The following is an 11,595-nucleotide window of genomic DNA, read 5'->3' on the forward strand; positions in this document are numbered from 1 at the left end:
GAACGTCAAATTACGATTTTAATATCCTGGTGTTTCAGTCAATCCATATTATATTCATACAACCATATTACTGTATTATATTCATTATCCAGCGTCCAAACGACGCTTCTTCTGCACAGTTTTCTCTTCTTATCTTTCTTATCTCTATCTATTTATATTTGGAAAGTACTTTATTTTTCTGTGTGGTTTCTGTGTGATTTGAATAACTGAATACTTGTACATTTGTATTTGTATATGTGTATATTTGTATTTGTACATTTGTATATTTTATGCACCAGGTCACAAACCTGCTGGGCAATAAACAAACTTCTGATTCTGACAAACCTTTAGCTCTCACCAGGTGTGCTGATGGCTTAAAGGTGTGTGTTTCAGGTGGATTACCTTCTGAATAGAGGACTTTCCACTCCTCCTCAGTCCCATCAGCAGTATTCTGGGTTTATCAGCCGATGTGCAGCTCTCCTCCATGTCTGCCTCCTCCACCCCGTAGCCAAAACTTTTGGGAAACGACCCCACAACATCGTAACTTCCCGTTAACTCAGGCTCCTCATACTGAACAGACATCCTGTGCTTTACTACCTGGCTTTCTGTGTCTTGGCTGTGCTCCGTTGGAAGCCGGTCAGCAGTCAAACATCGGAGTTACCTGGCTGAAAACAACGCGGGCTGTAAATGTTGTTGTCGGATTTCACGACGAGCTAGCATGGCAAGCTAAGCCGGAGACCGCGGTGTTTATTTAGTTAAAATGCACCGTGAGACCGTGACGTATCCGCGCGGGGTTTGAGATATAAGTTGCCAAGATGTTAGGCTGCCATAATATCGCCACAGATCTGGTTAAATCAGATTTAGAAACAGGTAGGATTACAACAACAAAAAAAAAAAAAAAAAAAAGACGAGTCACAAGTTAGACGTTTCCGCCCCCTCTTGAATCTGATTGGCTGTTCGCTCCAAACATAGTCATGTGACGAGCAGTCCGACGGACAGAAGCAGGAAGAACACAAACGGTGAGTAATGTTTTTTTTTTTTAGACATTTTATGTTTTTTCTTTTGCTTTTTACGTTAAAATTATAAGCTTTTTTAAAATGTTGGATTGATTTTAAGCTTCTTTATAGCGTAAATCTGCTGCTGCACTTTTAAAAATGTGTTTCATTATCGATTTATTGGATGTAAAACCTTGATTTAGTTATTTAGCTTGTTCGTGATTCATTGAAAGTGTGTCTAACTCGTGTCGCTGCTGTTCCTGGACTGCTTCACTGTTTAAGCCTCGTTGTTGTGCTGATATATCTGAGACAGTCTCTGTGTCCTTTATAATGAATCGAAAGCTTTGTAGATAACAGGAAATGCACACAGCTTAGTTTCACATGTCTGTAACAGCACATTCTGCTAGACACAATCAATTTTATTGTGTTTTCCCATTTTACTTCATGTTTAATTGTATTATTAGGAGAAAGAGAGAACAATGCATGTACAAAGTTTGACAAAAACGTGTGTAACAGCTACACAACAAACCTATTTTTAAAGTTAATGCTTAAGAAAAGCATTACAGAGATAAATGAATGCATACAGAGGCAGGTTACACTGAATTATCAGGGCCGAGATGAGAGATTGGAAGGATCTGTTATGATAACAGTCTGTATAAATGCTACAATAGTAAAAAGTGAAGAAGGGAGAATCTGATTTTGCAATATGAATGCACTCTTTGACCTCCTATATGTTTGTTTCAGGGTCCAGGATGGCAGCAGCGCTCCTGTGTTTCCTCCTGGCTGGTCCGGTGCTGCTGGTTGCTGGCAGCCCAGTTTATAACCCCGACAATGGGACCGTACCACTGGTGCTGTGGCATGGGATGGGTGAGTGGCTGCCCATTCTTATACCGATTTAATAACAGCATTAAATCCATCCGCAGGGAGCTGTGTAATTGGACATGTGAACAAAACCAGGAATAATTTCTACCGATAATTATTTATTTATTTAACTGTGATTCCATTTTCTGCACAATGCAGTGTACATGTTTGAGTTGCCTCCTTTGTGTCACAATCTTATGGCTATAAGGAGACACGAAAGACAAAATGTTAACAGTGATATCTGTTTGTGGTCCTCAGACAGCTTTCAGAACAGAAAGGGGAAAGTTTGGAAAGTCCCATGATAATACATTATGTATCCACACATGTTACTGCCTACATTTAGGTGAAATTGAAAGCATAAAAACAAGAACAAGTGTTAAAATACAAAGCATATAACCCGTAATGTGAGATAAGGTGTGGTGTGCAGCCTCAGTTATGCTTACGACTGGAAAGTTGTAAGTTTAATTCCATGGTGGTTGGGAAAATACTGTCAGGGGAAGTGAAAAAAACAAAAACACTTTCTCTTCTCCTTCAACAACAACACTGGCTCAGGTGCCTCTGAGGTCCCTCTCTTAGGTTACATAACCTGTTATGATCCACCGAAGCGTCTGTGTTTTAACAGCAGAGGACTGCGCTGTGCACTGACCTGCTGTCTGATTCCTTATTAGCTTAACAGATGTTAATGTAAGCCAGAATATTTCTGAAAAAGAACTTTTGTTTATGACCATCTTCTTCTGATAAGGTTAGATGATAAGGAGTTCCTTTATATTTATCTTATTGTCAATGAATCCAATCCAGTCCATCTTTTTCTGTCCAGTTTCCCCGCCCTGTCTATCACACACAACCCCTTTTGTCCCCACTTCTTAACAAACATTGCTCAAACAGGAAAAAACAGTGCATTTTCTAGGGACAATTACATATATACATGCTTATTTTATTATATTTTACTCTATATAGTGTATATATTATTATATTTTATTGTATTAAGTGCCAGTACAGTAATATTTTTTAATGTAAGCTATATCTGGCTTTGGCTTTGACAATACTTGTTAGTAGGGTCAGTTTACTGATGGTTTTATTTAATATTTTAAATGATAATAAAGTGAATATTTATGTGTCCACTCCAGGTGACAGCTGTTGTAACCCGCTCAGCATGGGGTCGATAAAGAAGATGGTTGAGGAGGAGATCTCCGGCATTTACGTGCTCTCACTGATGATCGGAAAGAACGTCATTCAGGTACTTTCACACTGGAAAACCTTTTAAAGTGAATATATTTCCTAGTCAGTGCTAAAACTTTAAACTTTAAACCTACTACAATTTAATCCTGATGCCTCTAATATGACCTACATAAGCAAAGGAGACCATCAGGGAGAAGATTGGCTATTTCTTTATAGTTATTCTTAATGCCCCGCCACAGGTTCGGATTCCCTTTGAAAACACTACCACTTTTGTCCACAGGGGTCGCCAGAATAAACATTTTACGTTGCAGTAGAAAACAAGATCTGCACACTCTTTTTTTTTTTTGACAATTTGTATTATTTTTGTATGGCAGAGCATTTAAATGTTGTTTTTTGTCTATAAGGTTGTTTTACAGTGTTTCTCTTGCTCAGTAACTCCAGACTTAATTAAATCAATCAATTAATTAATCACTGCCTTCAATAGAAAAGTCCGGTTTTCTTGCATAAACACACACTACATGTTAAAATGTGACATGTTTATTTAATAATGACACGTGGAGCAAAAAGTCACAAGATAAGTGCAGAAATAGGTACAGAGAAATAGAGAAACATTAATATTAACAGCAATTCAACTCATTATCACAAGGTAACTAATAGTGACATAGGGGTGTTCGATTGATACGTCCACATGATATGTAAGGATTCCTATTCACTGATATTTGCAGGGCTAGTGGCACAAGTTACATCAGAAAAAAAATAAAATGGCTCCTTTACAACTTCACTATGTAATATTTCAGTGTTAATATTCATAGCCAAACCAGCATGACTCTGTTGCCTTTTGCTTTGATCCGTCGTAACACCGTGACTTAAATCTCTCGGCTCTTACCCTTGTGGACGGAGCTCGTTTTCTTCTTCTTAATGTGCCTGTCATGCTTTGAACTTTTCATGTCTCCCCTCATGCAGGACACAGAAAATGGGTTTTTCATGGATGTGAATGAGCAGGTGTCCATGGTGTGCGCTCAGCTGGCTCAGGACCCAAAGTTGAAGGGAGGATACAATGCTATGGGCTTCTCCCAGGGGGCACAGTTTCTGTATGTACCCACTGTTCTGGACACTGAATGCTTTTGTTATGTGAATGTGGTAGAAAATGGACAACTTCTGTGTTTGTGTGGTTTCCCCTCTTGCGTGATTCTCCTGCAGAGTGAATGAAATACTTAAGAAATACCAATATGTTAGAGAACAGCATGATTTCAGCTAGTAAGGTTCAAGTCCTGAGCTTCATTCTCAGGCTGCAGATCTGTTTGAGCTTATTTTCTGCTTTTGAAGTATTTGTCTCCTGACAAGAATGAGGAAGCTCACTCTGACTTGTCCTGGTTCCTCTCTTCTCAGGAGAGCTGTGGCCCAGCGCTGTCCCTCTCCACCAATGAAAAACCTGATCTCCATCGGTGGCCAGCACCAAGGTAGTGTCACGGTGAAAAACCAGAACACCAGTTCAGCTCACTTCCCTCGGCAAAGCTAGCACTAAAAAACATTTCTCTTTTTTACCCCTTTCTTTACTTATTATGCAGAGTTAAGGAATGAATGACATCGTGAAGTAGTGTGGGGTCATGGGAGTTGTTGTCTTCACCACCATTGCAGTCAGATTCTCCCAGTTAGGATTCCTTCAGTGTTCAAAAACACTGTGTTCAGCAGACAAAGAACGTCCTGTAGTTGCTCCTAACATTGTTTGATCATTTTTTAAAAAATGTAAAATTTTAACCTTAAGTAGTACTTAATTCTTCTTTTTCCTGGAGCTTTCGATCACATGATCTTTATGTATTTTTGTGCCGCTGACAGAATGAATGTCCTTTTTGTTCAAATTTCTTCTTTTAAAGAAGAATTTGTGTCTTGACCTGTATTTAGTTCCTCCATATGGTTTTTTTAAGCTCCGGAAGACGTCGTGAATATGAATCATCACAATCTCTGTTTGCAGACATCTTCACTGTGTGTTTTTGAATCCTCAGGAGTGTACGGGCTGCCCAGGTGTCCCGGAGAGAGCTCCCACATCTGTGACATGATCCGCAAGGCTCTGAACAGTGGAGCTTACACTGACTTGGTTCAAAAACAGTAAGTTATCTTTCCTTAATCTCTGAATGTCAACGTCTCAGTGATGCTGATTGTGTCTATCACCACCACTGTACAGATCTACAGAACAATAGTCTGTTTGTCAGTTGAACTGATCTGTAGCACTGACTGGATGTTGTGTTTGTGGTTATCAGCCTGGTGCAGGCGCAGTACTGGCATGACCCCTTAAATGACGACCTGTACAAGAAGCACAGCCTCTTCCTGGCCGACATCAATCAGGAGCGGGTCAGTATGCGGCCGCAGCACTTTCACTAAAGCAGATCAGACCTGGAGGCATTAATCCAGTATAATGAGTTCAGACAAGCTTTTGCTACTGGGAAATAATAGGTTTATTCTTCAACTTGGAAAAAGTAGTTTAGCACTGATGAAGACTGTGAGATGTGGTAAAAGCTCCAGAAGGAAGAAGTAAATAGATTTGGTATCACTTTCTAATAAGTCACCCTTTAGAAAAGGTTGTAGCTGATAGCTTTATTAATGGTTGATAAATAATTTGTCATAGATCAGTTACTTATAAGTTATTAATAAGGTTGCCAGGTTGTAAAAAATCAGGGAGAGTCATCCGACCGCTTGCAGTAAACGCCTGCAGCAGATCTGATTTAATGAAAGCTTAACAAGCATTTATTAATGGTTTAACAACATTTGTAACAACATTGTTACTAAATAGAAAGCATGAGTAAAGGATTCATTGACAATGAATAAATCTATTAGTCAGAACTTATAAACTCTTTATAAAAGGTGACTTAGTTTTATTTTGTCAGTTTAAAGTTCAAATTGATTTGTAAAAAAGAAATGTGGAGAGAGTTTTGTGTTCCTTTAAATTATCACCAATCTGTATATTTATGTTGATAAAATGTACAAACCTCTTGTAAATGTTGCTTCACACAGTCATCAATTTATGTTTCTGTAGCATATGTTTTTTAATATCCCATGTTTTCTGCTTTTAAAGGCTGTGAATGAGACTTATAAGAAGAATCTTCAGTTGCTGGAGAAGTTCGTCATGGTCAAGTTCCTACAGGACACTGTAGTGGATCCTGTTGATACTGAGGTAACGTACCAAACGCACTTTTGTAAAAACTGCTGTTACTTCCTGAACAATATAAAGTTTTTATATATAATAAAGCAGCGTCACAAACGTTCTTGTCCTGATTCTTGCTGTAGTGGTTCGGCTTCCTGAAAACCGGCCAGGCCAAAGAGACCGAAACTCTACAGGAGAGCGTTCTCTACAAAGAGGTAACAGTGTTTATTGACACATTACAACACGTTTCTTTAACCTGTGGACACTAGAGCTGCAATGATTAATCCATTAACTAATATTTTATAATCATTTTAAGGTAAATATTTAATAAAAAATATCCCAATTCTCTGATTTCAACCCATCAAATCTGAATATTTTCTGGTTTTAATCTTCTAACAATAAACTAAATATCTATGGGTTGTGGATATAAGACTTTTAAGGACGTGATCTTGGCCTTTGGGAAAGTTTTCACCATTTTCTGATATACTTTATATTTTCTTTAAATCAAGAAGGTCTAAATTGTGTGTGTATGTGTGTCCACTTGCAGGATCGTCTGGGGCTGGCAGCGATGGAGAAGGCGGGAAAGCTGGTTTTTCTGTCTAGTGAGGGAGACCACCTCCAGCTGACCAGAGAGTGGTTCACCGCTCACCTGCTGCCTTTTTTACACTAAAACCCTTCAGTCGTCTCAGAGAAAATATATCGGACTTCAACAAATACAAATTCTGTCTCTAAAGCAATATAATGCACGTTAACAGTAAACAACCAGAGCAGGGATGCAAAAAGCACCTAATTCATTCATTCTGCACTGATCACTTTTAGCATGTGGATTCTGTTTTATAATGCTTTGTTAATTTTAGCAGCTAATTTGTGTGCGAGTTTACTGTTTTTACCAACATTAGATTATTAGTGTAATTTCCAATGTGAGCTGTTCTGATGAGGTCAGATTGTTTTGAGAAATGTTGGATGAGACTTTTTAAAAATGTTTTTTTCTGTTTAACTGTAAATGTACAGATTACACCTTTAAATCCAATAAAGACAAACCAAAAGACATTTTATTGCAACATTTTTAATGACGTCTCCAATACTAATGAGCTGAATTCTGATTTTGGACCCAAAAAAAAAAAACACAAGAGGTAAAAGAAAGAGACAATATAAAAGAAAATTCAGCGAAGAGCTTCACAGCTTCAAGAGCCGAAGATAACCAAAGAGTGCAGACGTGGCTAGGAGCGAGTGGAGAGACACTGATGGTCGGGCTAATGTTTTAAGACTAGTCAATAATTATTCATATCTATACAGATGATTACAGCAGATATTTCAGATCTAGAGACTGCGGTGAAGCATTTAACAATCAATGATTATGTCCTTAAGTCTCTTCTTTGTCTTCCACTTTGTATCAACATCTCTTTTTGCTCTTTAAATCGCAAACTTTTTCTTACACGCCTCCTTATATGGAATGTTTCTCTTTAATACTCGGGAATGTCCTATGTGTGGGTTTAAGTGGAAAGCACGTAGAATGATCATTTTCCTGCTATTTTAAATCAAGTTTCATGATGTGAAATTGACAGTGGTCTTGTGACGCAACTCTTTTTTTTACTGTGCTCTGAGAGTGCTGACATTTCATATTATCCACTATGAATGTTAATATTGTTAACATCAGCGGAGGTGATATGGATGCCATTATCCTCTGTAAAAGGATGGTGTTTTTACAAGTGCTTCACCATTGAGTTGCATATAATGGAACAGAAACCTATCAGGCCACAACTTTAAAAAAAACAAAAACACACCAGCCCCTCCTGACCAGGAAGAGGAGAAAGAATAAAAGAGCAGCCTGAAGCATCCTGATTGGCTGCAGTGCTTTTGTTGCAGAGGAATCAATATCCCTGTTCCCATATTGGCTATTCTACATGTTAAATTTAGCTCAGCATTATCCAGGTAGATAAAAAATATACAGAGCATCCCAGCTATTGGCAAAACTCATGAATGTTTTCGAAAAAGTGCTCACTGGCTCACAGGGAAAACCCAATTTGAATGACAAGCTGCTCCCTGCTGATTGGCTGGAGGATTTTGCTCCAGATAAAAGTGAGCAGTCCTCTCATTGGCTTACGGAAGGGACAGCTTAAGCTGTGATTGGCTGATAAGAGGGAGGAGGGCGGGAGATATAACGCATGAGGTCCAATTCTCAGTCTACAGTGTGAGAGTTAGCTGGTGGGGTGGTGGATCAGTCAGGAAGGCATTTGCAAAAAAAGGGTGGGGATGGTGTCGAGGAGGGGCGGCCATTTCACATGCTGCCCCCGTTTATCCGGCGATCTCTGTTGCTGTGGTAACAAGCTTATTGCCGTCCCAGACGGTCTTGAACTGCTCAGGAACTGGGATCTCCGTCTGAAAGAGGAAGAGAGAGAGAAGTCGGGTTAAAATGTGTATTTCACATGCTGTGGGTTTTTTATATTTTAAACTCAATAGTTGTTTGTCCGTCTCTTAATGCTTTCTGACTTATTCTGTCTGTGGCTCTCACTGGTTCCCACTGAAGACGTCAATCTTTAACAATGGTTCACAAATATAGTTTCAGTTTTCAAAAACATTTCCTAGAAGTTCTGCACACTGTAGTTTTCAGCGAATGTTACTCACAGAGGAGGAGATAATGTATTTGCTGGGGACTATTTTCAGCGGTGGATTTGATATCCTAGTGAGTATTTTCCAAAGCCTAGAGGATCAGCACTGTGAGGCAGGTTTTGGCATAATGGCCACCCTCATTAGTGCACTATCACATGACGCACACAGCCCAAATATCCTTCCGCCCCCACCCCTCGTACACAATCATCAGGAAAGGAGCGGCTGTAAAACTGCAGTGTCACAAACACCTTGAAATGACTTGTTTTATAATTAGAATTTGGTCCATTCAGGACAATAAAATCTCAAAAGCCCAGAAAAGATGTATGAAGAAATTATTTCATGCCATTATGTCAATGTGAGGAGAGCGAACAGGAAGTCAGTGGGCTCGTCCAGAGGGAGGCTGCAACATATTTACATTTGCAGGATGTTGAAAGTGCGATTAACTCAAAATAAACTAGTGTTCATGGTGGGAGTGATGTGGCTTACTGTGTTTTTAATAGTTTTTAGACAACAATGAAGCTCTATAGCCAGAGGAATAAGTTGTATCAGACCTTTGTATATAAAGAATTGTTATTTGTATATATAACATATAATATGATTCATTTGGTCTTTTCCTGAGGTCCTGAGATTTGTTGACAATAGGAAAAATACGGAACATTCCTTTAAATGTAATGACAGGATACTCACAAATTCTCCGTCTTTGTTGGGTACCAGGACGTTCATCTCTGAGCTTTTGGCGCTGACGATCTCGCAGCTCAGAGAGTCTTTGCTCAGGTAGACATGGCAACCGTCCGTCTTGTTGATGGAGATAGTGGGAACCTTACCCATGACCTGGAGACAAAAGGAAACAAAGATTCCCTCCCCATAAGTACATGTGATGGCTGCTGATTAACAACATGTTGGTACGAAGGGTTTGATTTATTTCCTGCTGTATGTGACATTTCTCTGCACTGATTAACTACTGTGCTACCAAGTAAAGGGCTGAATCTAAATGCAGCAGTGGAGCTTCTCTGTGGACAAAACTGAGCCGCTTGCATTGTGTAACTACATGAATATAAAGCAGGATGTTCATTAAAAATGCATTATGTTCTGAAGAGTGACATAACAGCAGAAATCAACCAGCCAAATGTCTCAACACTGAAGTCTGCTGAGCCACAGATGTGTCTCTGATAGTCTCAGATTGATGTTACACTGCATCTCGTACACACCTGGATCTTGACGTCCTTGCAGTTGATGACCTCTATGATGCCCACGACATCATCAAACACCAGGCCCATTTTCTTACAGTTGTCTGATGGAGAAAAACAAACATATTTAGACAGCAGACGTACACGTCATGTAACTGGCAAGAGACTTGTCTGTTTTTGCACGTTTTGTATTGGTATAGGGCAATTCTAAAACATCTGTTTTCAACTTATAAGCACATACAGATATCTCTCTCTCTCTCTCGATCTCTATCTCTATATATATATATATATAATTTGTGTACTTTTAGTTAAGTTAGTATTTGTCTTATTTTGATTTGTTCACAACATGCGTCATGTCTGTTTGTACAGATTATGACTGAGTAATGTCTCTGAGAAAGAACCATAATTGCCTCCATGAGCTGGATGCCAAAACACACCAACTTCCTGTTTCCAGAACATTCATCTGTCCCTTTCACCTCACGCAGTATCCCAACAGTTTTTGTTCTTACCTACAGTGATGGAGTTGATTTTGCCCTTGACCTGCAGGGTGCTCTTGTTACACTTGAAGGCATAAACCACTTGTTTCAGCTCAGTGTCGCTGATCACCAGGTCCTGCACTCCCTCTTGGTTCTCCTGCAGAGCGCAACAAGAAGAAAGCACAAGTGAACAAGAAAATCCTCTAAAAAGGTTAAATATATTTATAAAGAGTTATTCTGGTCCAGTGACTCATTCAGCCTGCTACATAAACAAATCATTCCAGCCAAAAGCCACAAAAACAACAAGTCTGCTCCAGTTAATTTGACCCCTCAATAACTTGCCCTTTACAGGAATAACTGACTACAAGTTAAAATGAGCTCAGCTAGCTTAGAGGAAACGTTTTAGTGAGAGTGAACCAACAACTTACCACTTTCCACTTCTTCCCATCCAGCTCCAGCACGGGGGGCAGCGTGCGGGTCGGGGTGGCAGACGCAGCAGGTCGGGCAGCCGGGGAAGCAAAGGGTTTTGGTCCGGTACGTACTGGAGCACCACTCCTCAGGGTGGGGTTCTTGTGGGTCTTCTGGTCGTCGCTCACATGCTTCAGGCCTGGAGAGGTCATGGAAAGAGAGAACTGTAAGTACAGCAGTACAACATGTTTCTGGCTCAGACACAAAATGTTACAGACTGATTCATAACTGATGATTTACACGAGGGGAAGAGGAACTTTCGCAAGTATTCAGGCTTCCACATCTTTAAAATTCAGACGGCAATAATACTCAGCTATGATTAGTCACTGTGACTACCTACCCTTGGTGATGTCGGCTCCCTTGTTGATGGAGGCGAACAAAGCGTTACGCTCGTCAGGACCGCCATCGCCGCCAGAGGATCCGCTGATGTCCATGGGGGGAGGAGGAGGTCCGGGGGGAGGTGGAGGAGGACAACCACCGGCAGGAGCACTGGGAGGAGCTGCAGAGGCCGAAGCTATGGGACCCTGAAGTGGACAGAAAATGTATATTATAAATAGTGTAACTTTTTTTAGTTAGTTAGATCTTCGTCTGCAGTACGGGGTACAGAGGAGAAATTATTAAAAAAAAAAGATGGAGCAACAAGTACAATTCACAATAGGGACGTTTTAGCCAACTATTTGTATTTGATTTGAACATTTGAT

At 39.9% G+C, this 11,595-nt stretch overlaps 3 protein-coding genes across 3 annotated transcripts in view; 1 reads left to right on the top strand and 2 right to left on the bottom strand.

Moving 5' to 3' along the window:
- The window catches only part of rragcb (Ras-related GTP binding Cb), a 6,404-nt gene extending 5,571 nt beyond the window's left edge, over positions 1 to 833 (bottom strand). The window contains exon 1 of the mRNA XM_035681039.1: positions 382 to 833. Within this exon, the coding sequence (XP_035536932.1) occupies positions 382 to 561 (180 nt within the window). The 5' untranslated portion in view covers positions 562 to 833. The remainder of the gene's footprint in view (positions 1 to 381) is intronic.
- Positions 834 to 864: 31 nt separating this feature from the next.
- ppt1 (palmitoyl-protein thioesterase 1 (ceroid-lipofuscinosis, neuronal 1, infantile)) lies at positions 865 to 7,203 on the top strand. Its single transcript, XM_035681040.1, has 10 exons — positions 865 to 998; positions 1,719 to 1,841; positions 2,963 to 3,072; positions 3,978 to 4,105; positions 4,404 to 4,474; positions 5,018 to 5,120; positions 5,273 to 5,363; positions 6,085 to 6,183; positions 6,297 to 6,368; positions 6,701 to 7,203. The coding sequence occupies exons 2-10, from the start codon at positions 1,727 to 1,729 to the stop codon at positions 6,821 to 6,823; spliced, it is 912 nt and encodes a 303-aa protein (XP_035536933.1). The 5' UTR covers positions 865 to 998; positions 1,719 to 1,726; the 3' UTR covers positions 6,824 to 7,203.
- The window catches only part of cap1 (CAP, adenylate cyclase-associated protein 1 (yeast)), a 9,275-nt gene continuing 4,883 nt past the window's right edge, over positions 7,204 to 11,595 (bottom strand). The window contains exons 7-12 of the mRNA XM_035681912.1: positions 11,235 to 11,418; positions 10,855 to 11,033; positions 10,460 to 10,583; positions 9,972 to 10,054; positions 9,451 to 9,594; positions 7,204 to 8,532 (exon numbers count right to left, since the gene is read on the bottom strand). Coding sequence (XP_035537805.1) covers positions 8,449 to 8,532; positions 9,451 to 9,594; positions 9,972 to 10,054; positions 10,460 to 10,583; positions 10,855 to 11,033; positions 11,235 to 11,418 — 798 coding nt within the window. The 3' untranslated portion in view covers positions 7,204 to 8,448. The remainder of the gene's footprint in view (positions 8,533 to 9,450; positions 9,595 to 9,971; positions 10,055 to 10,459; positions 10,584 to 10,854; positions 11,034 to 11,234; positions 11,419 to 11,595) is intronic.

The sequence above is a fragment of the Morone saxatilis genome, unplaced genomic scaffold, assembly GCF_004916995.1.
Source record: "Morone saxatilis isolate NCDOM2014 unplaced genomic scaffold, NCSU_SB_2.0 Contig9, whole genome shotgun sequence".
Classification (NCBI taxonomy): Eukaryota; Metazoa; Chordata; class Actinopteri; family Moronidae; genus Morone; species Morone saxatilis.

Bases quoted from the DNA above. Each gene is read 5' to 3' on its own strand.
- ppt1 (XM_035681040.1), top strand. From the start codon at position 1,727: ATGGCAGCAGCGCTCCTGTGTTTCCTCCTGGCTGGTCCGGTGCTGCTG. The intron at 5,121-5,272 runs GTAAGTTATCTT...TGTGGTTATCAG, and splicing joins ACTGACTTGGTTCAAAAACA to CCTGGTGCAGGCGCAGTACT. The intron at 6,369-6,700 runs GTAACAGTGTTT...GTCCACTTGCAG, and splicing joins AGAGCGTTCTCTACAAAGAG to GATCGTCTGGGGCTGGCAGC.